Raw genomic sequence first — 27,379 nt, 5'->3', positions numbered from 1 at the left:
ACAACCCTCAGTGGACAAACACGGACGAAAAAAACAAACAAAAAGCCGATTGAGCAGGAATGACTGTGAACCCACAGACCAGACAACAGAGATTCAGTATTAATAGGTAATAGCATGTGATGATTTTATTCAGTGGATCATCTTACAAAAACTATTATCAATATAAATGTTTGCTTTTAGATCGAGGATGCTTTGAAAGATGAAATGAAGATGAAAAAAAACATCTCTGAATTTGTACAGTTTGTCCCAGAGGCCAATATTTAAACAAAGGCCTTGTTCATGAGGGTAAACCTTTTCAGGATTACAAAAGTAAATAGCTGTGCCAGGCTCTAATAAGTGCTCAGCATTTTAAAAGGCTGATGTGATTTATTTTTCCCAGGATTCAGGCGCTCAGAGAGGTACGAAATGAAACATGGTATGGAGTTTATATATTTAATTTCCCAGTATTTTTGCAAATGTGTTCTTATAACAGAGAAATATTATGTGAACTTTGAAGGTGTCATGTCATCTGCTTAAAACTGAACCCTCATCATTTCAAGCCAATATGGACGAGAAGTCCTCAAGAAAAAAACAAAAAGTGGGAGTCTGACCATCTACAGTTTTACAACAGCTGGGCAAACTTCATCATGTGATATGATCAAAAGCTCCAGAGCAGCTACTAAACAGGCCTCATGGCTTAATTCTTTTACATTTTATAATATATATATAAATTAGGCTCATTTCCACTCATTGAACACATGGTAAAAGAAAAACATGGTAAAAGAATAGAGCCACAAATTCACATATATAAAAGGGCATGGTGTGCCACCAAAAATAAATTTTTACTTTACAAAAAGTACAAAATAAGTCAGTCCACCTGTCTGCTCCCCATATAAACACTATGAAACCAGTTTTCTACTGGAGGACTGCCATCTAGTGGAACCACAGCAAACAGTCAGAGGTGTATCGCTGCCTTGAGATACAGCACAGCCTTAATGATTTTATTGTCTGCCATATCACAAATTACATCAGTGTGGTAACCAGAAGATGCAAATATTTACACCAGTGTAAACGCAAGTGAACACAGTCACAAAGGTGAGACATCAACAGAAGTCAGCTGTCTGGATGTGTTCAGTCAGGGGTGATCAGTTCGTCTTCTTTATAAGACATTTAAAACAGGCATTAACCATTTGAACGTCCTGTTCTCTTTCGAGTTAAACATGTGATGCTGAAAGTGGCAGGTGACTACTTACCTCACACTGCGACCAGTTTCCCTGACAGCTAGCTACATCGTGCTAAACTGCTGCGCTGGCGTAACAGATCCAGAGTTACATAACACGTCCAGTCTGCTGATGGTTATCTTACGATCCGTCTTCAACGCTGAAGCCAGGAATTTATAATTCTTCGAGGTGAAACATCACTGAAGGTTCTTCAGTTTTTCCATACTGGCAGTCCTGGCCTCGTTCTGCTCCTGTTTCCGTTTTTTAAGATGCCGGTAGGCCTCCACTGCTCGCTCCCTCTCCTCCTCCATAATTCTCTGTCGGGCCATGGACGGCTTGGTTGCAGAGGCTACGGTGTGGCCCAGGAGAGAATTGAGGAGCAGCTTCTTGGTTCCCTTTGGGATGATGGAAGCAGAGCAGAAAAAACAGTAAACTTCCCACTCAGCCATAAAGATCAGTGACAGAACATTTGAGCAGGTTACCTGAGATTTGACTGGCGCTTTCTTGGGTTTGGCACTCAAAGACGGCGGGGCCATTGTAACTTCACCAAAGGGAACATTATCTACAAAAACAAAAAATCTAAATATCAGCATACAAACAAGTTTTAAATCTCACTCTGCTTTGACAATTTTATGCACATCTCTATGTAGTAATTCTGAAGTTATTAAGGCAGCATTGATGTGTTTTGGCTATTTTGGGGGAAGCAGAAGAAGTAATAGACACAACATATATCCTTTTATTCAGTTGTTATTAAAAACGAGTTCGCCAAAAGTTGCCAATCTACATATCCAAGAGACACAAAGAAACATTAACATTCATTTGGAGCTGTGATTGTTCTGGTCTCTACCAAGTTCTATGATAAAAAGCTGCTGCTGCAGAAAGGAATGGTCGGAGCTGCTGCATCAGGCTGCCACTCGCGCGGCACCATCTTGAAGTCACTGGCACCTTATCTGCTAAGGTTGTTCATACCGCGTGTTTTTGGCATATCCAGATTGTATATCTTTTTTGGGGCTATACAGGTAGCATACAACTGGTTTATTGCAGCTTTTGTTTTTTGCAGAAAACAAGGTTGGTCTGATTTCAAGGACAAACATTTGATAAAAAATTTAATAAAACCATGAGCTACATTTAAGGTCAAAGCTGCAGCAATAACTAAAGGTTTCAAGTCCTTTCAAGGATTTTGAAAATAATGTTTACTCTGAAGCAGGGTGAACTATTGCAGTAGGTCTCAGATTTTAACTGTTGCACTTAATTACAGAGGACAGACCTGCTTCCTCACATCCTTTGCAGTGGCAAATGCTCCTGGAAATATATGCTTTCATTACCAACAAACATTTCTTTTTCCATCTTGGCCTCCTGTCTGTCCAATTTCTTCTGCTGTAGTCGCTGTAACCTGACTTTATCGTACCTGTAACAAGACAGCAAAAATCAAATGAATTAGAAATGGACCACCCAGGGATGATCATCACTGACCCAGCAGGCCCCACCTTTCACAGCATCAGGTAAGAAAGGATCTGTGTACTCACTCCTTCTTCTTCTCAGACTTGCCCTTGTCTGCAGGCCTCTCTTGTTTGTCTGCATCCAGCTCCGGCTTTCTGTCCACTTGGTTCTTGGTGAGGAAGAAGACGTGTTTTGTCTCATTATCCATACGCCGCAGGTATGCTTTCTCGCTCTCCTCCTTCCTCCTCCTGAAATGTGGCACAGGTATGTCTCCACTGTAGGAATCCTCTGGTTTACCTTTATGGGAAATGGCTAAAGAGACAGACAAAAATTAATCGCTGGTTATAAACAAACCCAAGTCTGTTTTAGAAAAAAAAAAGTGTAAGTGTATAAGCAAAGTATGAAAAAGCTTTCTACTCACCCTCTTTCAGCTTTTTGGCCTTCAAAGTTCCCGTTTTCATCCTCTCCTTGCTCTTCATTATCTCTCGGAGCCTAAAAGGGATGTCTTTGAGGTGGTCTGGTTTGGCTTTTTTGGGTTTACCATCTCGTTTGAGCTTCTTATCACTGAAGTTTAGACACATACGAGTCCACACAGCATGTAGGAAAAAGTGGAGTAAAGATTAGCCTTTGAAAGCGATGTATAATACAGGTACATGTCCTCACTTAGATACAAATTGGATCTCATTTCGAAAGCTCGGAACTAATGTTGAGAGCTAGCTGCTGTAAGCTAGCTAGCTAGCAGTTTTTCTCTGTTAGCTTCCTTACGTTACCTTTGACGTTTTCCGGTCTTTTCCGCGTGTTTTCCTGACTCGTTAGTTTTGTTCTTCTTGTTCTTCCCCATGTTACTGCAGTTTATCTCAATGCATGTCAAATTATCGTAACAAAACAATGACACATGTGGAGCAGCGTGTGTAGCCTATAACCTACGAACTTCAACCTCAGGCGACAGGGAGGGCGGAAATGAGGAGGTCTCCCTCTGAGGCTTTTTTCGGGTACCGTTTCCACTCCTCTTGGGGCATTCAGGAACACTAGCTCACTTCTCCTCACAGCGACCTGGAGAAAATCGATCAAAGAAAAAATAACCCCGTTCCCCTAACATGTAATTATCAATTTCACTCAACTCAAAACAACTTCAGGGTTTTTAAAGGCCCAACCAAGCGGCAACTTGTTGTGCACCTTTCCACTCTCCTCTACTCGTTTAACTGGAGGCCTATGTGCAGTTGATTCTGTTTAATAGAGTTAAATTAATCATTATGTCCATGACTTAAAAAAAATACGTCCTTTCCCACACCTTTTTAACAGATCTGACAGAAACTCCGTCTGAATTTCATCTCAGAGTGATACACAATGAAATAGACGATCTTTGCTGTAAATGTCACGCCTATTGGCTAAAAGAACTGCCGATACTTATATACAACCACTAGATGGCGTTGTTATCTCAGTTTATCCATAGCTGTTGCTTCAATGATGATATTGAATTTGGTACAGTTCATTTGACCATCCAGACTTTGTAATTGATTATCATAAGCAATTCTAACTGAAATAACGACTGCTTAAGCTTGTCAGGTCATATACCACACACAAAATAATGAATAGATACAATATTAACAAAGCGGTCTACACACCTGTAGAACCTGAGGAGCTGATCCTGAATCAACTGGTCCTCCAAAACAAGAGAAAGCTGGTTATTATTGCTTTCAAATCAAAACAGAAGTCAGACAAAGGTGACAATCTTAGGTGAAAAATCAAACCATGCACTAAATCTTTGTTTTAAAAATGGCGTCACTGAGTAGGTTTCATATTATAAATAGGTTTGATGACGAAATAGGGTCTTAAAAGGAGTAAGTAAGTAAAAGTAGTAAAACTACAGTGTTATTTCTCTGCTCCAAGAGATTAAATGATTAATGGATTCATCCACAAATAAATCTACAGCTAGTTGTAGCTCATTCAGCATTCAGTTTCAGACATGTGGCGTGCAGTGTGCCATTCATGTTTCCAGCAGCATAAGCACCACATGGTTTTCAGTGTGTGTGGAGGATTAAATGATCTCATCAGAAACTCACCATTATAAATCGTGAAAGTAGAAATATTGCTATGAAATGCATCCTTTGATCCTGACACAGGTTTCTGTGATGTTTGTGTTTTTGCTCATGAGTCTATGAGAGGACCACTGAGACTAAATAAAGCACAGGAAGTGAGAGCATGTGTGCACACACGTGTCTTCTGTGTGTGTGTGTGTGTGTGTGTGTGTGCATAGTATGTGTGACTGGAACAGATTTAAAGAGAGAAGCTTCAGTAAACGATCAGGCGAATGGACCAGGTGTGTGTTTATGTGTGTGTGGAGGGGATTTTCAGGGTGATATAATGCAACTCAATCTGAGAGAATGCTGATGAAAGGAGAACACTGTAGCTGCTCATGCTTGTATGATTTCTGCTGCAGACGTTGCATAATATTGCAGGAAGTGATACTGAGGATCATGCGACATATTGTGAGAAAATCCCACAATTCATGTCCCCCACATTTCTGGATGACTAAATGACTCCTGATGGACACCCCGACACACATCTTCATTGCTGGAAATGTTTTTCTCTACTGTTGTGCTTCTGTTCTGATCAGTCTCAGCTCAGATATCCCCTAAACTGCCTGTCAGCCAATCCCTAATGGATGCACACATACACAAACATCACATACACAATGTGAGGGACCTGCAGTTCAGTAATTGGCAGCCTCATAATCTTCTCAGAGTGTGAGGGGCATAAAAGGGTCTCACCAAACAGGACTGTTATTGAGCTGCAGCCTGATTTTAATGCACAAATGCTTTTTGGACACATTTATCATATGTTGTATAAATAGAACAATTTGTCTTCTTATATTTTTGCTTTTTTTCTATTTTTCTATTTTCAACTTCAGATATAATTTTTTTTATTATTCTGACAAAAATGCTTGCTTTTTTTAAATATATATATATTTTAATTTAGACATGAGTTTATCGGATTAAACAATGTAAGTCACATTTGAAAATATTACTGGAAATTTTGAAACCGATATTGTGTCCAACAAGACACATAGACTTAGTCACTTTATTTTACACCTATAATGCAATCCATAAAATCTGCAATAAACTCTACTCTAAACTCTAAATGCCACTTTTATGGCATTTAGGTTTTTGCTGACACTGTCATAGAGGTGTTAATTATGAACAAAAATATATGTTTTAGCACAGAGGCCATAGTTAATGGTGGTGTTGTATTCTGCCCCCTTGTGTATATAAATAGGTAGGATAAAAGAAACAGAAACACCTTTAAACTTAATGTGGTGTGCTAAAAAACACCTTTAACTTTGGCCTCAATAATAAAAATATCACTGAATTTACACATTCAAAACAGCGGCAACAAAAATTATTATTTTAAAATTTGTAAAGGCTGAGCTTTTTTATTGAATTGCATTAGACTATACAGGTGTGCCTGATAAAGTGGCCACTAATTTATAGTTTGCATAGTATCGAAATTATGTGGATGAAAGTATTAACCATCAAGCTGCTTTGAATTTCTTTAGAATTGCTGGTTATCTATTTATCATATACCTGCACCTGGGGACATATTTTCGTTATATATTTATATTTGTCCTCACAGTAATCTGATTATAAAGGTGCCGTCAAGCTTTAAGGCACCTTAAAAGGTTAATTAGCAGTGTAAGTGTTTTAGTAGTGATTTAGAAGTGTTTGCAATTTATTCCATATTAGTTTGTCTCAAGTTAAAAGCAAAGCACTGAGCAAGGAGCAGAGATATGATGAGATGCACTGTATTTAAATGTTTCCATGATAAACAACATGTCTTGATATTTTCATGCATTACATCACTTTTTTTTATGACACACTTGCTGTCCCATTACAGTTGTAACAACATGAATTTGGACGCGGCCAAACCTGAAGCCAAGATCGGCAACAAAGCTCCCCTCAGAGCCGCCGGCCCTGGATCCGGCCCACCCAAGTGCAAACAGAGGAGCGGCCGCCAATTCAAGAGCAAGCCTCCCAAGAGGGGCGTCACTGGGTAGGTGTTTCTTCAGTAAACTGTCATGAAGGTCATCGAGAGAGTTTGTATTTCATCGCAGTAAAGCGCTCTTTCTTCCTCAGCTTTGCAGAGGAGATCCCAGGAATGGAAGGGCTTGGCACTGGTAAGTGGCAATACCAAAGTTAGGCTACTGCACAACAAAAAGAGTACACCCAAATGACACAACTTTTCCTTTTTGTTACTCACTATTTGTTCTCTTTCTGTCAGACATCACTGTAATCTCCCCATGGGAAGCGTACAGCCATATGAACTGGCTCAGTATGGCATCATCTGAGTCTCTTTGCTGAGGAATAACTTCCATACAGCATTTCCTAAAGGGAACTGATGTGATTTAACAGTCTGGATGATCAATCGTGGCTTTTTTAAATGGTTTAAATTGGGGTAATCTCTATAAACAGATAGCTACATATGAAAGCCGAATCTGTAGGCAAGGGACAAGATTTGCTATCGTAGTGCTGTGGTTTTTGACTGTAGTCCGAGTACTATCGACCAATCATGTTTGAGCAGGCTTTGGTTGCATGCAGGTAAACAGCCTGTGTGGAGAGGAAAAGAGGTGGAACACATCGGCTGAAATGCAGTCTGAAAACCCATCTGTCAATCGTCTGACAATGATTTAGCTTTTAATTAGCTTTTTTATATTTAACTGCATTTATATGCAGATATCTGTTTATATAGATTAGCTGAAATGTCATCCTTAAATCCCAACAACGACCGGCAGGCGGATGAGGAAGTCTTTGTCTGGATATCTGTTATTCACTGGCTACACCTGAGGCGCTGAAACATTGGCCATTGCTCCCAGAGGCTAAATCATTTCAGATGATAGCTGATGGGCTGTGAGGCTGAAGGTGGATATTGCCGAAAAGAGTTTCTGCACAACTGGCAGCAGCATGTTTGCTCAATCTCAGAATAAAGCTTGGATTTTTAAAACAGTTTCAAACATTTCTTGTTTTTGCCAAGCTTGTGTGTTACTAAACCATGCTACTGACTTGTACACGTTATGAAATTCCCATTATGATACTTTATTTGTCCCTTTTTTAGCAAAGAGTAGCATATGTGAACCACAAGATTAGCAGAAGAGTCAAGTAATTCAGGAATTGAGCATGCTAGATGAATTCCCAGTGAATTCAGCATTTCTCTGACACTTAAAGGAATACTTTGACATCTTGGGAAAGCTTCTCGCCTCGTTAGAGAGGAATGATACCATGCATATGTGGTAAATATGAAGCTGCAGCTGGCAACCAGTTAGCTTAGCTTAGCACAACGAAAAAACTGTGTGAAACAGCCAATGTGAATCTGTCCAAAGACAAAATCTGCCTAACAGCACATGTTATATTTTGTTTGTAGTTTGGGTTCTACTGTTTGAGGGACTATTTCTTGTCCGAGTGCAACACCTTCCTGGTGCCTCTCCTGGTTGCCTGAAAGGTTTTTGCAGTGCAACAGCAGTTTCAGGCAGAAACTGTGAATTCAGAGTTAGGCAAGGCATTGCTGGTCTCTTATTTAAATGTAAATAGGTCTTCTTGGGCACCGAGACTTCAAATGTTTTAGATTATTTTGATTAATTCTAAATTTAGATCTGATTTAGCATTTTGTTCTGTCACCTTCACATTTTATATTGGAATTTGTGTCCTTAGAATGAGTATTTTTTTTTCCACTGGCAAAACAAGCACAGCCATCTGAGTCTTTTCAGTGAAGCTGAGTAAAGGGGTTTTGTTCTTCTGGTTTTGGAGGTACAGTGAGTTTACTGCAGGTGACAAACAAGGTGGACATCCAAAAGCATTCAGCACTCATTAATTATCAGCATACAATGTACAGTATTCATCACTCTGTGTTATATGTAAACCTTATGCCACTGGATGCTTTCTAGCAGTCGTGTCGTGATAAACAGAGTCAGGATCTGGACCCCCAGTACAACAATTCCAACTGTCCCTATCAGGCCCTGGTGCTGCTCGATCCAGCGAGAGATCCCCCCAAGACAGCCGCCCAGGAAGATGACGCTCTGAGCAGTAAACTCATCCAGCAGCTGGGCTCCTAAACCACACTGAGAGTTCCACACTGTGCCGTTCTCCAAAGGGTCCACACAGCATGTGGCAGGGACCCCGCAGGCCAGCACCCCGGGAGCCGAGCAGTTGTAATATCTGAGGAAAGGAAAAAATATCCAGTGACACTCTGATCGGCACAAGCGTTCATAAACATATGCATGTTAGTCACCCTCTACTCACATGTTGATCTCCCAGTCACGGTAGTCATCTGCCCCACAGCACTGCAGATTTGACTGAATCTCGTCCGTGATGAACCTCAGATCCAGATCATCCTGGTAACGCACCATGGCAGCTAGCATCCCTGACCGCAAGTAGCCTCCGATCTGATCTTGTAGACTGTAGGCCAAGATGGCGACCAGCACCTGGGCTATGATGAGCACCAGCACCGCAGCAGAGAACAGCTTCAGTAAGGAGCAGTTCTCTCTCAGGGCGCCCACACAGCCCGACAGGCAGAGCATAGTCAGCACAAAGCCCATAGCCACAAGTATCAGCATCGGATCGGTGCCGATGCTGCCGATCCTCTCCTGAGCAAACGACTCTTTGCTGATGAGACCCCACATCCCCAGACCCAGAACCACGAGACCCAGAACTGTGAACATCAGATTGCATAGGAACAGGAAGTATTTTAGGAAATAGTCCATGAAAGAGTATCTGTAGTGGGGTCGGACCCTTGAGAACACAGGGTTGTTGTTGTCCCGTCCACTGTTTGGCCCTGCTTGGTGAAATTCAGCAGTGACGTGGCTGAGCTCCTCACCATTCTCTTTTTCAGAGCCTGCCTTTGGACACACAGGAATCCAACTAAATACCACATATTTTTCAGAACTAATGCTGCATCGAACATTAAACCAAATTTTACTCAACACAGAGGGGTACTCAAAAATCCACGAAGAAACTTAAGGTAACAAAGGTCAAAAGTGACCCCTTACCTTTGGTAGAAGTGGACTGGACTCATTCTGCGTGGTGACCCTCCTCGACCACGGCAAAGAAATCCTCGTTATCCCCAAATACCTCCTCATGGTGTCAGCCTCTGGGAGACGGTTCCCCCTGTGCTTTTAGCTGGTCAGAATGGCACAAGCTGAAGTGGAGCATGGGGTGAGGGTTTGCTACAGAGGAGCATGTGAGCTGAGGTGGAGTAACCATGCAGCGTTTAGCCTCGGGCTGCTGCGAGGCGTTGGATTTCTTCATCATGTGAGAGTCACAGTGAGGGGATTACAGCTATCAGAGCATGTATCAGAGACTCACACACACAAGAGTGGGACTCGGACTGGAACATGAGACTTTTGATGTGAGGTTTACTCTCATACGTAAGCCACTAGTGGAAAGTAAAAGAGAAAAGGTTTTGTTTTTTTTATGCCCTGCTGAGTGTAACTCTCATTGTTTGGCCCTCAGTTTCCTGAATGATAATTGCAGTTGCTCTCACCCTGGGGGTCAAGGCCCCGTTCAAGGGGTCTCAAGATAAAGGAAAGGAAAGGACAGCAGAAACAAGACCAGCACCTCTGTGATGCTGTTAGGCTGTGAGGGCTTCAGGCTAAATGCTAATGTGCTAACATGCTCACAATGACAATGCTAATTTGCTGATGTCAAGCAGGTATAATGTTCCTCCTTTTAGTTTAGTGTGTTAGCATGTGCTAACTTTTGCTTATTACACAAAGTGTAGCTGAGGCTGATGGGAATTGGAGAAATCCAAATTGTGACCTGATGGCGGCGCAATTGAGGAAACATTTATTACGATCAAGCCTGAAGAGGACATTAATGTGCCGCATTTCTTGGCAATCTATCCAAATAATGTTGAGAGAGGATCACCAGTTCATAGAGTTAATGCTGACGTGGATATGTGAAAACTGGTGAAAGCTGGTGGTGCTCGTGGTGGCAGGCGACCACCAAAGCCAGTCGGGTTCATCGCCTGCGGAACATGAACGTCTGTTCAAAATTGCCTTCAGTCTATCGAATTGTAATTGCGACGATATTTCAGTCCAAATCAAAGTGGTGAACCAACCAGCCGAGTGACCAACAGTGCCATCCTTGCCATGGCGCCAGCATGATCAAAAATCTATTACATGAAATTCTTTTTTTTTTTTTCAGACCTTTTCCTGATCTTTGCTTTAAACAACTGGATAATTTTACCTCTTCAGGACTCAAACAAGTAAGAGAAAGCACTTTTTGCTTGAGCCGGTTAAAGCCAGCAAGAGCAGTAATATTTTCTGCCCTGACTACCCATATATACCACAGTATTTAGAGACACTGCCTTTACCTGCTTAAAAGGGCAAAGTTCCTCAATGCAGATTCGATCCAACATCAGGAAAATGTATGTTATCATGTGAGCTAATTACTTTTTTTGTGTGTGTGTGTTTTTCTCAGTTTCATTGCTCACATAGTTAAGGCTGTTTGGCTGAGAAGGACAGACCAGCTGGCCCTGGTATTACGAACTGTACTTTATTTTGCCAGTTGGAATAAAAGAAGATCAATCAAAGTTTCCACGAATCATCTCAACAGAGTTAAGAAAGCCCAGACTGTTCTGATGCACGTTCAGAAGAAAATAATCCCTGAAAAAAAGCAGAAAAGCTGATAATGATGACATGTTATGATAATGCACATAAAACATAAATATCCCATAATGAGTGTCTGTAACATGCACAGAAACAAAAAGTGATTTGACAGGTCCTGGCACGATGAGCTAATCTGCTTCTGTCTCACTGCTGCAGCTTTGATTCGAAGCACCTTTCTTTTGTGGCAGTGAGAGAAGCTGATCCAGGCTTGTTAATGTTGCATGGCTTAGCTCAAACACTGGAGGCAGAAAGCAGCCAACCAGCAACAAGGGAGAAAAACACCTTCCAGCAGCTCCAGAATGGTCTTATTTGTTTCTGTATGTTCATGTCAAACTCAGTCAATGATGCATCCACTCTACCGTTTAGTCCAGTTAGTTAGGAGAGCCATCTTAACTGTCATCACAGTCAGGTCAGGGTTGTCGCAGCTCTTTCAAAGTGTGAAACTGACTCTAAATGATCCCTACTGTCAGGTAATTGTTCAAAGTGTTTAAGATAAAAACTGAGCATCCTCTTACTCATTTCTTGCCCTCTATAAACACTGACAGTCATGTGGCTCAGTAGGAAACATGAGAATCCTCATGGTGTACCTTCTGTTTGGCGGCTCACTTTGACATATGAGATCTGATAAATTTCGGTTTAACCGTCCTCGAAGGGATGAGCCGCTGTGTCAATAACAAGCAGCATGTGAGGGAACAAATGTGACGGTGAGTTAAAAAGCAGACAGAGAGAGGCCTGGTTATCTCACTCTCTGGCTCTGCGGGGCCGCTGCTGTCATTCTTTCCTCTGACTGTGCTGGACTGAGCTGCAGGGAGCTGGAAGGACGTCAGTGGTGGACTGCAGATGGGGCCTATAAGGCCTATAAGGCTGGGCATTAGCGCTGCTATAAATCTGTTTCCATATGTGTATTAACCCAAAGACAAATTGTGATTTGTGACACTCATCACTGACGTTCCAGATGACTTTGTGTGCATACTTAGTAATGGTTTTAACACAAGTAGTTTTCATGGGTTTTGCCTCCGTGGCATTGCAGAATAATGTGTGTGGTGGTGTGCCTGCAGGTGGATACACACTGAGCAGGTACCTGTATTCACTGCTCTACTCTACTTTACAAGAATATTTCCATTTTATGCTACTCCATGCTTCTACCTGACTACAATTCAGAAGAAAAAGTAGGACATTTATCTGCCAGTTGTAGTTTTAATGTGAAGATTAAAGATTTACATTCATAAATAACTCCAACAAGTAGAAATTAGCTTTATTTTGACTATAATATGCTACAAAAATAATCAGCAACAATAATCCAATAATACACTATAACAGCAACAGGGGTCATTCTGCTGCATAATGAGTGTTTTCTACTTTTTCCTGCTTATCCTTTTGTGCTTTGGGAATACTTTGATGCATGGCTTAGTTAGTTAATTTAAACACAAGATACTTGTGCTCAAAAAGAGGATTCATTCTCAGTGAAGAACCTTGGAGCTCTAATCTGCCTCTATACCTGCCAAAGAGCAGTGATTCCTAACACGTCTCTGGGGGTCATCAGGTGGAAACCTCCCTTCAACAGTGTTTCGCCTACTTAGTCCCACTACACCTCCAGGAGGTTAGGCAGTGAACTCCGGCGTCCCAGAGTCACCCCCCCTAGTGTCAGTTCACACTGCTCCTACACAATCCAAACAGCACCGCCACGTTCAACTGACCCAGAGATGCTCCAGGTAGTGGCCAGTACCGATGCTACCATTTAACTGTTGCTAATGCTAATGCTAACCGCTAGGAAGAACAGAAGAAGACAATACAGTTCCGATGCTACCATTTAGCTAATGCTACGTGCTAACCGCTACCTGCTAAGAGGAACAGAAGAAGACAATAAAGCTAGATTCACCTATACTGTTAATGTTAATTGCTAGCTACCAATACTAACTGCTAAGATACTATCATACTCTCACCGCTTTAGCTATTGTTAGCTGCTACAATGCTACCACAGGCCTAGATGCCACATGTAACTGCCGATTGCCACACTACCATCATCTACCCCTGCCTCTCACCAACTGCACCAAGAAAAAGCGGGGTGGGAATACAAACCCTGGTTCGGGTAGGGGATAGAAAATAAAGAGGTAGAGTCAAAAGATGAAAGTAGGGATTGGATACAGACCCTTGTTCGGGTAGGGGGTGGAAAATTTAGAAGGTGCTGAAGGTGGAGGCCTAAACCACAGACTAGATTTTTTATAGTGGAGCTTTGTTGCTCAGTATTTCTTCCACTGCACATCGGACACATATCTCCTCTCGCAGCTCTGCTGCTTCTGCACATTTCCACCGATGTGGTATCGGCAAATAAGCGATCAATGTCTGTGATCAGTCTGTGATCAAAAGATAAAACAAACATTTAAATGTCAATTTTGAATCCAGATCCCAGATTTACAAACTGACTAATGTCCTGTGACTGATTGTCGACAGAATGCATTATCAGTTGGGTGTTAGATAGTTTTCCTTTAGCAAATCTTACTGTTTCCTTGTTTATAAATCTTTTAGGGGGGTTGGATTTTAGGAGCATTTAGTTCCTGCTGTTTGAATGAAATCCAACTCATTCTGTAGCGTTGTCAGCTCTGAAGATGTATTGTGCAGATGGCATGCTGTTCATCCTTCTGACAGCATGCAGTACAGTATGTAGTCTCTATGGGTTTAAAGCTGGTGCAGATGGCAGGGATCGTTGCCCAGGCAGATTCCTTTTCAGCAGTGATGAAAACCTCCTGTCATACATCAGTACTGTCTGCAGACATCAGCACAGGATGCAGCAGCATTAACAGTCTTTCAAATTGAATAAGGAGCTCTGATCTGGAATAGATCAGGCCTGGAATTTCTTGCGACAAAAGGTATTTCATTTCAGAGCCGACAAGGAAAAAGCGCTCCTTCTGCCCGGTATTTAAATAAAGAAGGAAAATGTGCTTTGGTGACAATATATTTTTTTACTTCTTCAGGGTCCAGCTGCATTTTCCTGCCCAAAACTGTCCAGATTAAAGATTGAAGAAATCTGTCTTAGAAATGAAACGAAAGAAAATGTGTTGCGAGAGATTGTGAGATTATTTCAGCAGAAAGTATCCAGACTCATCACAGGTGGATTCATGTCAGCTTTACATTAGATTGCATTAAATTCGCCATTACTGTCTCCCTTAGGAGAAATTTGTCTCGGGCACTGGAGAGAACACAGTCAGTATAGCAGCAAAACGCAGTTAACATGCAGCATCACACCCAGATCTTCAAACCCCAGAACATACACACCAAGATATTGCACAGATGCAATACAGTTAAGTGACCTTACGGAGCACAACAGGCAGCAGCTTATTTGACTGAAGGGTGTGGGTGTGAAGGATTCGCTTGAGGGCTGTATGTTTTCCTTGTTACCATATAACGGCTGTTTTAAAATTATATGTAAGAACTTATCAACAAAGCCGACTTAGCAGCCCCTGACTGAGGAAAACTGGCTAAAATCTAAAACAGTCTATTTTATTCAACTGGTTAACACTAAACAATGCATGTTTTCATTCCTTTTTTTTTCAGCGTCGTCTCCCCTGATAGTTAAGGGGACCATCGCTGGCTGGGTCTGTCGTAGCCCAGATGTTGAGCAGATTGTATTACAGTAGGCAGTAAGAATGCTATGCTGGAGCCACACGGCTACATCAAACACCTCCTCTGGATCAGAGCCCATAAAGGAGTGCAGTTGCCCTCCACCACTCACAGCAGCTAAAAGACATGTGGAGGATAGATGGAGCATAGATGGGGGATTATCAGGACCCCCCATTCAGGCTCAGTGATTTATTTATCATTCTAGTAGATGCACACGCTGCAAGACATGAATCGGCTGAAGTGGAAAGCATGTGTTTGGCGAGCTTTGCCTATAGTGCCATGTTATGTGTCTGTGCATGCATGCTGCAAAGGAACAGAATGTGTCATCGCCGAAGTGGGTGGGAGCAGGTGGGGGGAATGGCTGCTGGAGATTAGGGAGGCAGTTATAAGAGAGCGCTGCCCAGGTCATGTTTTCTCAGTGTGTAACTGCTGAAGGATCATACTGCAGACTGCGTTCTGCTGCTGCGAGCTGGAAAGACGCCCGGCGCTGCTTAACAGAAAGGTAGAGTAAAACTGATTCGATTGTTTGCACTGAGTTTCACCTGCACAACACTAAAGCTAAGAGTAAGAGTAGACTACATTTCCTCACATATATGCATGAATCTGAAAAAAAGCAAATTATATGCAGATTATTAGTTATATTAAGTGAAATGTTATCATTATCACCAGGTGGTTTTCGTCAAGTGAAAGTCTGCTTACTTACGAAACGTCCAAGTTTTCCTGGCATCACTTTCCTGCACGCTTGTTTCTCAGCAGCACCCACGTCTTGTTGTTTTTCTGCTTTTTATCGGTGAGGAAGATGAGGATGAGGGCGGTTCTGGCCCTGCTCTGCATGACCTTAACATGTGGAGCTCAGAAGTGGAAACAGGAAACCTCACGATTGGACCCTAAAGGTCAGGGACGATACGATTCTCCACAATCTGTAAATGATTATGAAAAAGGCTGAATGTCAAAATTTCTGTCTGCAGCAGAACACACCAGTGGCAAGACTTGTTCCAACCTGACCCAGGTGCTGGACAACTGGAAATTTGCCATTGTAACCCAAGTGAAAGACCTGCTGGTCAATGACCACGCCTCTGTCCTACCTGAGTACAACAGGTGGGTCGTCTGACTTGAATGACTGTGACTTGCAGTGATGGTGGACAAAGAAGCAAGATCAAGAAGAGAAAACAGAAAGTTGAGCAGGAGAGAGGCAAAATGTGCGAGGGGAAGATGTCAGTGAGCATGTTATTGTTCACTCGCAGTCGTACAAAGTTAGGAATTATGTAATTTCCGTTGCTCTGCACATGACCACTGACCCGTCAGAGCCAATCACGCGATCCGAATACTTTGGTCCACGCGAGGCCGACTCTGTTTTGTAAATGACCTCAACAGGGAGATTTTGCCAGCAGAATACGGGAAATGTTTCTGGTAGATATTACTGCCAGTCATTGGCCCTTTCCTTTGGAGATGAGGGAGCACACCATGAGGCCAGCAGCTAAGAGCATGTTTCATGTCAACATTTCAGAGTAACCATTTCATTTGGACTGCAGTCTCTGTGTCCTTTCTTAATTTGGGCCAAAAATCTGCTATTTTAATATTTTCATCTTTTTTTTTTAAAGGGCCTTCCGTTCTGTCTGTTATCCTGATGTTTCCTGCAGATGATGGGGCTGTTCTTGCTCAACAGCATGTCGTGACTTTCATGTTCATGCTGCCAATTTGACTCGGTTCTCCTCTCGGTTTCGCCAATTATCAATGTTCCGATTTCATGTGACCTTGTGGGACGTTACAGTGCCAAAGCTCTTTAACTGCTCATTCGAATGCTGAAAAAATTCACCGATTTGTACTTTCCCAAATCTCTCTCTGCGTGTGTCCAGGATCCAGCCCCTGTCAGATGCCCTGGGAGACCTCTACAGGCAGTTTAACTCCCTAAAAGATGAGCTGGTGGTGCTCACCTCAAAGTTTGACCATTTGGAGGGTTTTGTGGACGACCTCAAGGAAGGCAGATTCACTGTGCCTCAGCGGCCGGTGCAGAGGGCCCCCCCCAGCGTTGGTCTGAGGTCTCCACTGCGAGCACAGATGAGAGCTCCTGTCAGGGGCATTATCAGGGGGCCAACACTGCTCAGAGCGAGGAGGAGAGGGCCACAGAGAGTTTAGTCCTGTTGCTGCCAGGTTTTCGTCTCGTATCAATGCTGATGTATCAAACAAAAATTTTTTTTACATATTTTTAAAAAGATGATTAGTTTCTATAGTTCTATTGATGAGTGTGATGTGAGAATGGGTCACATAAGCCTGACTGATGCATGGTGGAGAAAGGATGACAGATTTGTCTTTGCCTTTCTGTACAAAGCCACTTCTAACCACAAGGTGGCAGCATTTATCAAGTTATGTCAACGGTCATCCTGCTGCTTCCTCCGTGTGTGTCTGGACATGGTTTATATTTGAGTTTTTTTTTTTTTTTCAATGAAAAATAGATTCATTTTCAACTTACATTCAGCAGCATGTGGTATATTGTAAATGGACTATACAGGCTTATACAGGACAAAGCACTTTTCATTGTGCTACATGTATGTATACATATATAATATATATATAACTATATAAGTATAAAATATATGAAATGAAAAATGGGAGGGAATGAGGGAATTGTTGGGTCTCTGTAGATAAAGAGTTTGGTCTGTACCTGCACTATATGTAAAGTGTCCTGAGACAACTTCTGTTGTGATTTGGCGCTATATAAATAAAATTGAATTGAATTGAATTGAATTGAATTGAAAAACTATATCTATCTTTCTCCCATATGCTTATCTTCTTTTTCCCCTCTCTGTAATCCTGATTTGTTTCTTTACAGGACTAGAATTTGAGAATGGACCAAATAGGAAGCAAAATGGAAGGAAACTGGTTTCTGAACAACTTGAATGAATTTCTGAGAAAAAAATGAGTCACACATTTCTGTGTTTCGTGCTTTCCGTGTTTAACCACAACATAGAATAAATAAGCAGTATTGAATATAGTGTAATAACACTGTACTCCAAGTTCATGTAATGTCGACAACAATTTCAATTTCTTTTTAAGACAGCTGCAAAATTAACTCACGAGCATGATGGGTTGATAAAATGAAGGGTATCAATAGAGTAAAAAAATGTATGATGACATATTGACAAGAATGGAGAAATTAAAGATATTTCCCTTCACGGAAGATGAGCGAGCAAGAAATGTGACAAAGCATGCAGATTGAAGCAAAGCTCCTCCTCCTGTCAGTCACTCTCAGTTTCAGTGTTGCATTAAATTGCTCCTCCAGCACCTCCTCTCCTCATCCTCCAAACCCTCCAATCTGTCAGCAGGAAGCTCACTTTCCCAGTTACAAGGCCATTCTCAGCACACACTGACAACATGCTGGGGACCCTCTGCACTCTCATCACTGCTCTAACATGTAAGGAGGCTGACTGACTGCAGCTTTGACCTCATGTTGGATTCATCAGTCTGTGTGTTTCTCTTCACTTCACGTCATCTTGTTGTTTCCAGGTGTGAGCGGTGTGACGGTGGTGACACAGAAGCCTCCTGTTGTGGTGCTGAGGACAGGAGAGACAGCCACCATGGACTGTAACCTGGGAACTGTTACTAACAGTGCTGCTCGCTGGTATAAACAGATTCCAGGAGGAGTTCCTCAGTTTGTACTGAGGTTTTATCACGGCTCGAGCTCTCCACTCTATGGTCCCGGTTTCTCATCTACAAAGTTCACATCGACTCATCAGTCACAATCAGATTATCGTTTGACAATCAGCAATGTGGAGGAGGGAGACTCAGCAGTCTATTACTGTCAAACATGGGACAACTCTGCTAAGGAGGAGGTATCACAGTGATTTACACTGTGACAAAAACCTCCTCACTGAACACTTCTGCTTTTTTTTAGGCTTGGTGAACTGACGGAGCCATCAAACAACACTCTCAACAACAGAACAGTGTCCACAATCAGAAGAAGAAGATTCTTTATTGCCACATACAATCATATTCAGTATTACATAGATGGTGCAGTCTGAACCCACAGGTTTTATATGTAGATTAACCTGCACCCGTCCACAGCTGAAGAATGTATGCACCTCCAGAGAACCTTAATTCTTCATGTTTGTTGAAGTTTAAATTCCTTTTTGACGACAAAAAGCATCAGTAAACACGACTGTTGTCTCCAACTAAATCTGAGCCCAGCTCCAGATCAAACAGTTGCTTATTTAAAGACAACGCTGAGCCGAACACTCGCTGGTGATTCGATCAAATATAGATGTCCAGATAAGCAATGTCTGGCTACTGTGTGAGGTTATTGATCCACTTTGATTGGGGACGACTGAAGGGGCATGACGGCTTGTCGACCAATCATATTTTATCAGGGGTGTCGTGAACGATCAGGTTCAGGCAAGGTCTCAAAATAATTATTAGACATGTGTACAAAAGATAGATTTGTTTGATACAAAGAGAATCCATACAGTTATAAACATTGTAATCCAAACACAAGTCAAATTCCATTGACAGCAACAAATTCTTTGGTTTTCTGTCCATTGAAAAGAGGAGCGGTGGTCTATCAGCTGTTACCCAAAATGCAACAGTATCTTAAAGATGCCCAGTGGAGTCTACATGTAACCAAGCAAACAAAACAACAAGAGTTACTCACCAAACTCATTGTGTGTATCCTCGAGGTCTCACTAATGTGCTGAATACATTTCCTCCTTCAGAAAAGACTTGTTAAATCACCAGCAGTCGTCTTCTCCGCTGCCTTTGCTGACCAGCCTTGTCCCCCAGAAGCTATGATTGGATGCAAAGAATCAAATCAATCAAATCAATCAAAGAAATTATGTCTCTGAAAATAATCCAGGCAGCGATAACTTTGTCACCACAATGTTGCTATGACAGCAGGTTAGTTGGATATAAACAGAATTTCTAGGAGACAGGGTTGAGCTGATGGTTACCAGTATAAGCAGTAAGTATTTGACTAGTGTCTTGTATGTGCTCAATATTTAGGCTGCAAATGGTGAGTTGTAATATTAAGTCCTGAATGTTTTCATGCACTGAGAGCATTTCTCTTTGTTTTTGGATTTTTCCATGGTCCCATCACCCATAATCAATGTCATTTTTAATCAACTATTAACAATAAACACGTATCAAGACTGAGGTGACTCATCTTTTAAGATTTTATTTGATTGGATGATGACAGAAAGAGTTGGGATCAACAATTACAAAATAAATGTCAGGAAGCAAAACTGGCTGAAAAAGAGCCTCACCAGTTATTTACATACATGTGGAAATATTATTACATCTGAATGTGCACATCTTATTATTTTCCAGTTGATGCTCTGAGATATTTGTGTCTGTACTGTGTCTCCTTTATCAGTAAAGACTGGATGATGGACATTTTGTACAACCTGAACAGATCATGATGACGAGCTTGACAACTGATGAAGATGTTTTCATTTGTCTTATTAACTGAAAGTGAAGGAAAAGAAGTTAATGACAGAGAATGTGTCTAAAAACACTGAAGATAAGAACATATAAAGGACATAAGCAGGGTTTCAAAGACAATGTGAAACGGTCACGAACAACTTTTTGGTGAGAACTGATATGAGGATCAGATGTGAAGCCACACAAAGTCTGTTTAAACTCCATTTAACATGTTGTACAATTGTATTTGTACATCAGCTTTGATAGCAGGTTGTGTCTTTGACGAGATGATCTGCAAATGATCACAATATGTGAACTGTTTTCTACAAATGATCCACTTGTGTAGTGAGGGTTGAGGATTTTTTATTTTCTAGTTTGTGTTTTTCTTTTCTTTCACAGTTCATGACAAACTTTAAAATGAAGAAAAATCTACGTATATTACAACATATGTGACGATAATTTTCATGACAATATCAATGCAAAACTGCTGCACTTCCGTTTTTATTGACAAAAAGTTTAAAGATAACTTTGAATTGATGTAAATTGTATATTGGCTGATTTTTCTTGTCTTTGGTTGTTAAATAGAAACCACTGAAGCAAACTGACAACTGACAAACTGTAATTTCCTGAAGTGACGGAAATAATTATATTAGAAGTCAAAAACCATTAGAAGGTGTCTTTATGAATGTCTTAATCATCAAATTTCTAACCTTATGATTTATAAGTTTTGTTAAAACAAATGAATTCTGCTCATGTAGGTAATGATGTAAATACGTTTAGATTTAAAATACATTATCTGATCATTTTTATTATACTGTCAAAACAACAAATAACTAATCTGTTGCTGTCATGCTTTGAATGAGTGATTAGATTTGTAGTTGTTTGATGAATGTCCTTCATGTGTTTTCAGGCTCCAGCCTCCCTCCTCCTGTCCTGACAGTCTTCCCTCCGTCCAGTGCTGAGCTCCAGTCCAACAAAGCCGCTCTGGTCTGTCTGTCCAGTCAGTCTGTGCCTTTTGCAGATGTGAGCTGGTTGGCTGGTGGGAGTCCAGTGAGCAGCGGGATCTCTACCAGCACCGCTGTTCAGCAAGCAGACCACACTTTCCAAATCAGCAGCTATCTGGCCATCCAGACGTCAGACTGGAACATGGATAAAGTTTACACATGTAAAGTGTCTTTGGGCTCCCAGACTTCAGAGAAAAACATCCACAAGTCAGACTGTCCCACTGAAGAATAGCAGAGGAGCAGAATGACCATTTCAAAGCTGCTTCTTTACTCTTTGTGCTGTTTGCTCATTACAAGGTTCACATGCTAGAAAAGATGTGTGTGCATGCTTGTAATACATGTTGTGACAGTTAGGTGGAGGTGTTGTATCAGCTTTGCAACTGCTGCATTTGTCAAGACTCATTCAATAAAAAATAAACATACAAAAAATTGAGTACACGAAAAACCGTTTCATTTATTTGTATTCTTGAAAACATCATTTAAAACAATAATGTTCAACAAAATGTTGGAATTTGATGATATTTTATTTTTCTCCTGATAATTAAATGATAATTACAGTTAATCCAGTTAATGACTAAAAAACTGATAAATTAACTGATAAATTTCTGGATTAACTGACAGTTAATCCAAGAACAAACATATTTCTCTGACTTTAAAATGCATATTATTCAGAAAGATCAATTGTTATTGGTTATTAAAGATCACAATCACTCTGTCTGGTTTTAGATGTTTGAAGTCGTGAAGAAAATTCAGAAAAAATGAACAAATGAAAGTGAGTTTTCATCCTCCGCCAGTGAAGCATCACCTCTCTACTCCTCCCTCTCTTTCTTCCCAGGATGCACCTGCAGGCCTCCTCTCCTTAATTATAGCTGCATGTAAATGAAGAGGTCAAGTGTCAGCTTTTGGCGAGATCCAGTGTGAGTGTGTGTGTGTGTGTGTGTGTGTGTGTGTGTGTGTGTTATGTGCACAACTACAACATGGTTTCCAACAGATGAACACTGTTTACTGTTTTTATCTGATATTTAGAAAATGAATCTTGAATTTATGAATCTCATTAATCTGGAAGCAGGAAAAACACACAACTCTGATGATGATTTTCTCATGTCATCAGTTTCAAACTGCACTTTTTCAACCCCAGAAGAACGATTATGAATGCAGAAGGTGTAATTTTCTGCACAGAAGATATGAGACCAACAAGTTTATCTGGTCACCGAACGTGCAATAACTCGGGTATTTCCTGCTTTGCAATCAGAGAAATCCACCCGAGCAGTGTCAAACAAAGACTGAAAATATTTTAGAAGCAAAGCTCCTCCTCCTGTCAGTCACTCTCAGTTTCAGTGTTGTATTAAATTGCTCCTCCAGCACCTCCTCTCCTCATCCTCCAAACCCTCCAATCTGTCAGCAGGAAGCTCACTTTCCCAGTTACAAGTTACAATCAGATTATCATTTGATCATCAACAATTTCGAGGAGGGAGACTCAGCAGACTATTACTGTAACACACTGGATAACTCTGTTATTGAGTCTCTCACACTTGTGAACTGATCACAGAGCCACTCTGTGTAACAATACACTGTGCACAATCATTTTTAAACATCTAAACACTGACATTAGATTCCTCCATGAATATTTCAAACTATATCTTAAACTGCACTTTGCACACATGCCTATAAAAAAAGAAAAGCACCAGTAAACGTACACCACCTTCATGCAAAATATCTGAGATCATCATGAAAAACGAGTTGTAAATGCTTCTGCGTGTTTCCACTGAACTTGTTCTAATCAAAGAAAGTTTACAGAAATGTTTACAATCCCCAAAATGGAGAAAATATTTCTGAGCCAAACAGGAAGTGATGACGGTTTGACTCCGATGAAGCAAATCTGACAGTAACAGAGCTACATTAATCCTGTTTCATGAGGCATCAGACCTCAAGATCAAACACTTCACACTGGCTCAAAAGCCAAACAGTTCATTAATCTGCAGCTCAAACATGAGCAAATAGAAATATGACTTTAACCTGCCTGCAGGTCACGTAGATACAGACACGTCTGAGGAGTTTTTAATATCATTAGAACAACTTGGATTAATAGCAAACATGTCTTCTGACTGAGAGGAATGTTTAGAAAAATAAAAACACTGATATTAAAACCACACCTTAGTGAGAACCTTAGAACACAAACTGAAAAACTATTGACAATACATTCATCGATTGATCTGTATGATTATTTGAAAAAAAATAATATTCACAGCTATCAAATTCATGTTCAGAAACATTTTCATGAGCAAGAGAAATTGTCAAATGTGTCGACTTTAATGAGAAATGATTTACTGTGAAAACACATAGATGCTGGGTGATCGACTGAAACCAGTGTTGAGTGTTGCAACTCCTCCTCCTCCTCCTCTTCTCCTCTCCTCAGTGTCTTTATAAGCTTCAGTCTCTCTTCTCCTCACACTCCAACCCTGCTCACCTCTCAGCTGGACAGTAAGGGACGTTTACACCACACACTGACAACATGCTGGGGACCCTCTGCACTCTCATCACTGCTCTAACATGTAAGATATTCTTCTCATTGCTTTTACAGCCCAGATGTTCACACACAAACCTTTCACTCATGGATTTTTCTCTGTATGTTGACAGATGTTGATGCAGTGAAAGTGGTGACCCAGACGCCTGCTGTCCACACAGTTTCTGCAGGACAAAAGGTTGTTCTCCACTGCAGCATTCAGAGATATGATAATAAATATGTCTTCTGGTATAAGCAGGTTCCTAATGAACCTCCTGAGAATGTTCTCCAATTTAACCATGGTCAAAGTTCACCCAGCTTTGGAACAGGATTCTCCTCAGACAGATTCAACTCTAAATCCACATCAAACATAGATTACCAGTTCATCATTAAGAGGGCAGAGGCAGGAGACTCTGCTGTCTATTACTGTGCTACATGGGACGACATTGCTAAGAAGTGGGTATCACAATGATTTACACTGTGACAAAAACCACCTCACTAGCTACTTCTGCTTTTTGATTTCAACTCATGCTCTCTATAACGACCCAACACGAAACTTTAAAAATGACTCAGTCTACCGCAATCTTTCATAAAAAGACCAGTTAAATATAAAAGTTTAGTTTCATGGAGTTTACTGAACATGAAGCAATGATAATAATTATTATATCATATATTTTTGTCGTGTTTTGTCTTCACTAGACAGTACAGACAAAAAAAACCCCAAAACAACAATTGTCACAACCGTGTCCCAGTTTGTCTCCTTGTGTTCTCTGATGTTTTCCTCTCTCCTTTGTCTCCTGTGCTCCTGTCTGTCTGTGGTGTTGTCGTGGCGATCCCTCTCTGGATCATACTGTCTCCTGGATCTCTGCTGATGAGACACACCAACTGAACCTGCCCAACTTCCGCCCATCAGCTCATCAGCCTGTCAGTATTTCAAGCCCGGCTCTACTTTCTCTTCTGACCTGCAATAAATGCAGTCAGAATTTCGTGAAGGTGTTGTGTTAACTTTGCAAATGTATTAAGACCCAGTCAATAAAAAAAGCATTGTGTCAAAACATCTATTGCTTTTGTAAATGTCAGTGAGAGTGGCAGTTAAGAAGACACAAAGGAAACGCTTTCTGTCAAACCTTTTGCAGATTTGCATCCAAAAAAATTCATCAAGTATTGATATAAATCATGAAGATTTCTTATTTTTAAGTGCACTAAAGCACAACAGAGCCAAACTAAACTAATAGGTATTCATCTGGTTATAGTTGCTCACAGTTTGTTTGAAACATCTATTAAAATCAGTGAAAAAAAAATGTCATGCTCCGTCAGAGAAGCATCACCTCTCTACTCCTCCCTCTCTTCCCTCCCAGGATGCACCTGCAGGCCTCCTCTTCTTATTTACATTGTTGCATGTAAATGAAGAGTTTGAGCGTCAGCTCTCTTATAATCATCAAACAGCTTAATTTGTGCTTGGCACAAATAAATGACATACAGCGTGCAGAGTTTACACTGTATGTCACTTTTATGCAGGTATGTCAGTACTTCCAGTGGCTCATATTGCTGACAGTCTTGTACACTGGTACATTTAAATGGTTTGATTGACAGTTGCTTTGGTGAGATGATCTTGATGAACTTATTACTCAAGTAAGAATGTACGTGTAGACGACCTCTGACCTCTACAATTAAGAGCAGGCTTAAAACGTTCCTTTTTGATAAAGCCTACACTTTGGGCTGGCTCAGGCTTGCCTTGGACCAGCCCCTAGCTATGCTGCCATAGGATTAGGCTGCCGGGGGACTTCCAAAGACAAGCAAAGCTCCTCTGTTCTTCTCTCCCTCTTCATCTCTGTGCATTCCTGTCCTACCAAGGCAGGCTGCCGACTGGGCTTCTTCCCCACAGTCTTTGTGCTTTCTTGTCTCGCAGGTTCGAATAGAGAGCGACTGAACCCAATCGATTGATGAACACAGATGGCTGTAGAGCCAGAGCCTGGTTCTGCTTGAGGTTTGTAGCAACCAAAAACGTAATAAAACCAATAATGTAATAACTTGCCAATAATGTAATAAAACCTTTGAGCCAATAACGTATTAACTTTCAGCCAATAATGTAATCAGTTATTACATTATTGGCTGATTATTACGTTATTGGCCTAGTATTTAAAAACCCTTTGAAAATGTAATAACTGGTGCTGATAATGTAATAAAATTATATATGACTGTTATTTTTTTATTTTCACTGTCAAATATGTCTAGTTTATGCTCAGATTGATGCCACTGAATGATCACACAATGACTTCAACACAATTGTGAAATTAAGTTCTGCAATGCGTGCCTGTTTCTAATCTACATTGAGATGCAAACTTCTACAATGCTAATTATGTGCTTGCAAATGGATGATGCTTAGTGTTATCTCCAGAACATTCAGTCACTGAAGTTGCTAATTAAGTGGCAGCACAATTTTACCCATTCAAAATTCCAAATTTATTGAGTTTGCTCTAATGCAAGATATGTCCATGCTTGGGACATTCAATCAAGTGTCGCGCTCATTCCAGGCACTGTCGGCAGCATTTTATCCCAACCTCTATATAAGAGAAACACTTGAGGAGAGCCTAGAGCTGGACAAAGAAAATGACTTCACCATCAGTATTATGAAGCTATACAAGGCTGCTGGACGCAGCAGTGGTCTCAGTGCACGGATAAGGGAGTTGTTTGGCAAACATAGCCAATGGATGAAAGCCTGGCTAATTCTAAGTTATCTGAGTTTTGGGCAGTACAAAGTTATGGATATCTACTGGAAAAAGTAATGCCAGTTTTATTAGTGGCACGAGGCAATGCAAGAGCCACTCGCCTCTATAGCTCAAAGATTGTTATCCCACGCGTTTTTTCTTCCCTTGCAAATTATATATCAAAACGTGCAGCTCGATCAGGAATGGTGTGCTACGACTTTTATAGCTCTTTTGTCAATAATTCGCAAAGTTATACGCAAAAAACTGCGAAGAATTTCCCATAAGAAATGAATGGGGAAATTTCCTCAAATTTCAGCCTTTTTCAATTGTCCGCTGCTTTGCCATACTTTCTCCTGGAGACTTCATTCTTTAAACTTTAAAACGTAGGTAATTTTGTTGGGTCGAAATGAACCTCAGCACATTTTTTGATATCTCTTACGGTTTTCGAGCTACGACCATCTCAAGACCATAAAGTTTCTCAAAAAAATGCTCAGAAGTTACACACGCACACACATACACATTCAGACACACATATACCAGACACATCTCCATGTAGGAACTGGTTGGGCTGCTTGTTCAAAATACTTGGGACAATTTGATAAATGTGTAGTTCAAGCAGACACACACACACAAACAGACGAAGACACACACATATGCAGTCACACACAAATACAGTTAAATACACACAGACAGCCTCATATACAGAGACAGGCACAACGGCGTTAGCTCTATTAGCGCCATTAGCATTAGCACCATTAGCTCTGCTAGCCCTATTAGAAATGTTAGCACCGTTAGCTCTATTAGCACCATTAGTGTTAGCTCTGTTAGCATTAGCTCTGTTA

The 27,379-nt window shown here is 41.0% G+C and overlaps 4 protein-coding genes, 1 pseudogene and 1 gene segment (V, D, J or C); 4 read left to right on the top strand and 2 right to left on the bottom strand.

Annotated features, from left to right (window-relative positions):
• Window positions 1-110: 110 nt before the first annotated feature.
• ccdc137 (coiled-coil domain containing 137) lies at window positions 111-4,800 on the bottom strand. Its single transcript, XM_041957642.1, has 8 exons — window positions 4,703-4,800; window positions 4,265-4,296; window positions 3,410-3,692; window positions 3,061-3,203; window positions 2,726-2,951; window positions 2,525-2,607; window positions 1,682-1,761; window positions 111-1,594 (listed from the first exon to the last, which is right to left on the bottom strand). Exons 3-8 carry the CDS (start codon window positions 3,478-3,480, stop codon window positions 1,397-1,399), a joined length of 801 nt encoding a protein of 266 aa, XP_041813576.1. The 5' UTR covers window positions 3,481-3,692; window positions 4,265-4,296; window positions 4,703-4,800; the 3' UTR covers window positions 111-1,396.
• A 1,743-nt stretch (window positions 4,801-6,543) lies between these two features.
• On the top strand, window positions 6,544-6,984 carry LOC121621263 (annotated as a pseudogene).
• A 1,554-nt stretch (window positions 6,985-8,538) lies between these two features.
• Window positions 8,539-9,773, bottom strand: LOC121621452 (tetraspanin-10). Its single transcript, XM_041957927.1, has 3 exons — window positions 9,676-9,773; window positions 8,930-9,525; window positions 8,539-8,845 (listed from the first exon to the last, which is right to left on the bottom strand). Exons 1-3 carry the CDS (start codon window positions 9,763-9,765, stop codon window positions 8,539-8,541), a joined length of 993 nt encoding a protein of 330 aa, XP_041813861.1. The 5' UTR covers window positions 9,766-9,773.
• A 5,573-nt stretch (window positions 9,774-15,346) lies between these two features.
• On the top strand, window positions 15,347-17,427 carry si:dkey-282h22.5 (uncharacterized protein LOC107988040 homolog). Its single transcript, XM_041957790.1, has 4 exons — window positions 15,347-15,415; window positions 15,713-15,806; window positions 15,882-16,011; window positions 16,770-17,427. The coding sequence occupies exons 2-4, from the start codon at window positions 15,713-15,715 to the stop codon at window positions 17,047-17,049; spliced, it is 504 nt and encodes a 167-aa protein (XP_041813724.1). The 5' UTR covers window positions 15,347-15,415; the 3' UTR covers window positions 17,050-17,427.
• A 767-nt stretch (window positions 17,428-18,194) lies between these two features.
• LOC121620407 (immunoglobulin lambda-1 light chain-like) lies at window positions 18,195-21,744 on the top strand. Its single transcript, XM_041956445.1, has 3 exons — window positions 18,195-18,325; window positions 18,418-18,743; window positions 21,193-21,744. Exons 1-3 carry the CDS (start codon window positions 18,286-18,288, stop codon window positions 21,556-21,558), a joined length of 732 nt encoding a protein of 243 aa, XP_041812379.1. The 5' UTR covers window positions 18,195-18,285; the 3' UTR covers window positions 21,559-21,744.
• A 2,078-nt stretch (window positions 21,745-23,822) lies between these two features.
• Window positions 23,823-24,875, top strand: LOC121620466. The segment is given in 3 exon segments: window positions 23,823-23,878; window positions 23,964-24,285; window positions 24,706-24,875. Coding segments are annotated over 3 exon segments (375 nt in total).
• Window positions 24,876-27,379: the final 2,504 nt, after the last annotated feature.

The sequence above is a fragment of the Chelmon rostratus genome, chromosome 17 (assembly GCF_017976325.1).
Source record: "Chelmon rostratus isolate fCheRos1 chromosome 17, fCheRos1.pri, whole genome shotgun sequence".
Taxonomy (NCBI): Eukaryota; Metazoa; Chordata; class Actinopteri; order Chaetodontiformes; family Chaetodontidae; genus Chelmon; species Chelmon rostratus.
This window is presented reverse-complemented; position numbering and strand designations above follow the sequence as displayed.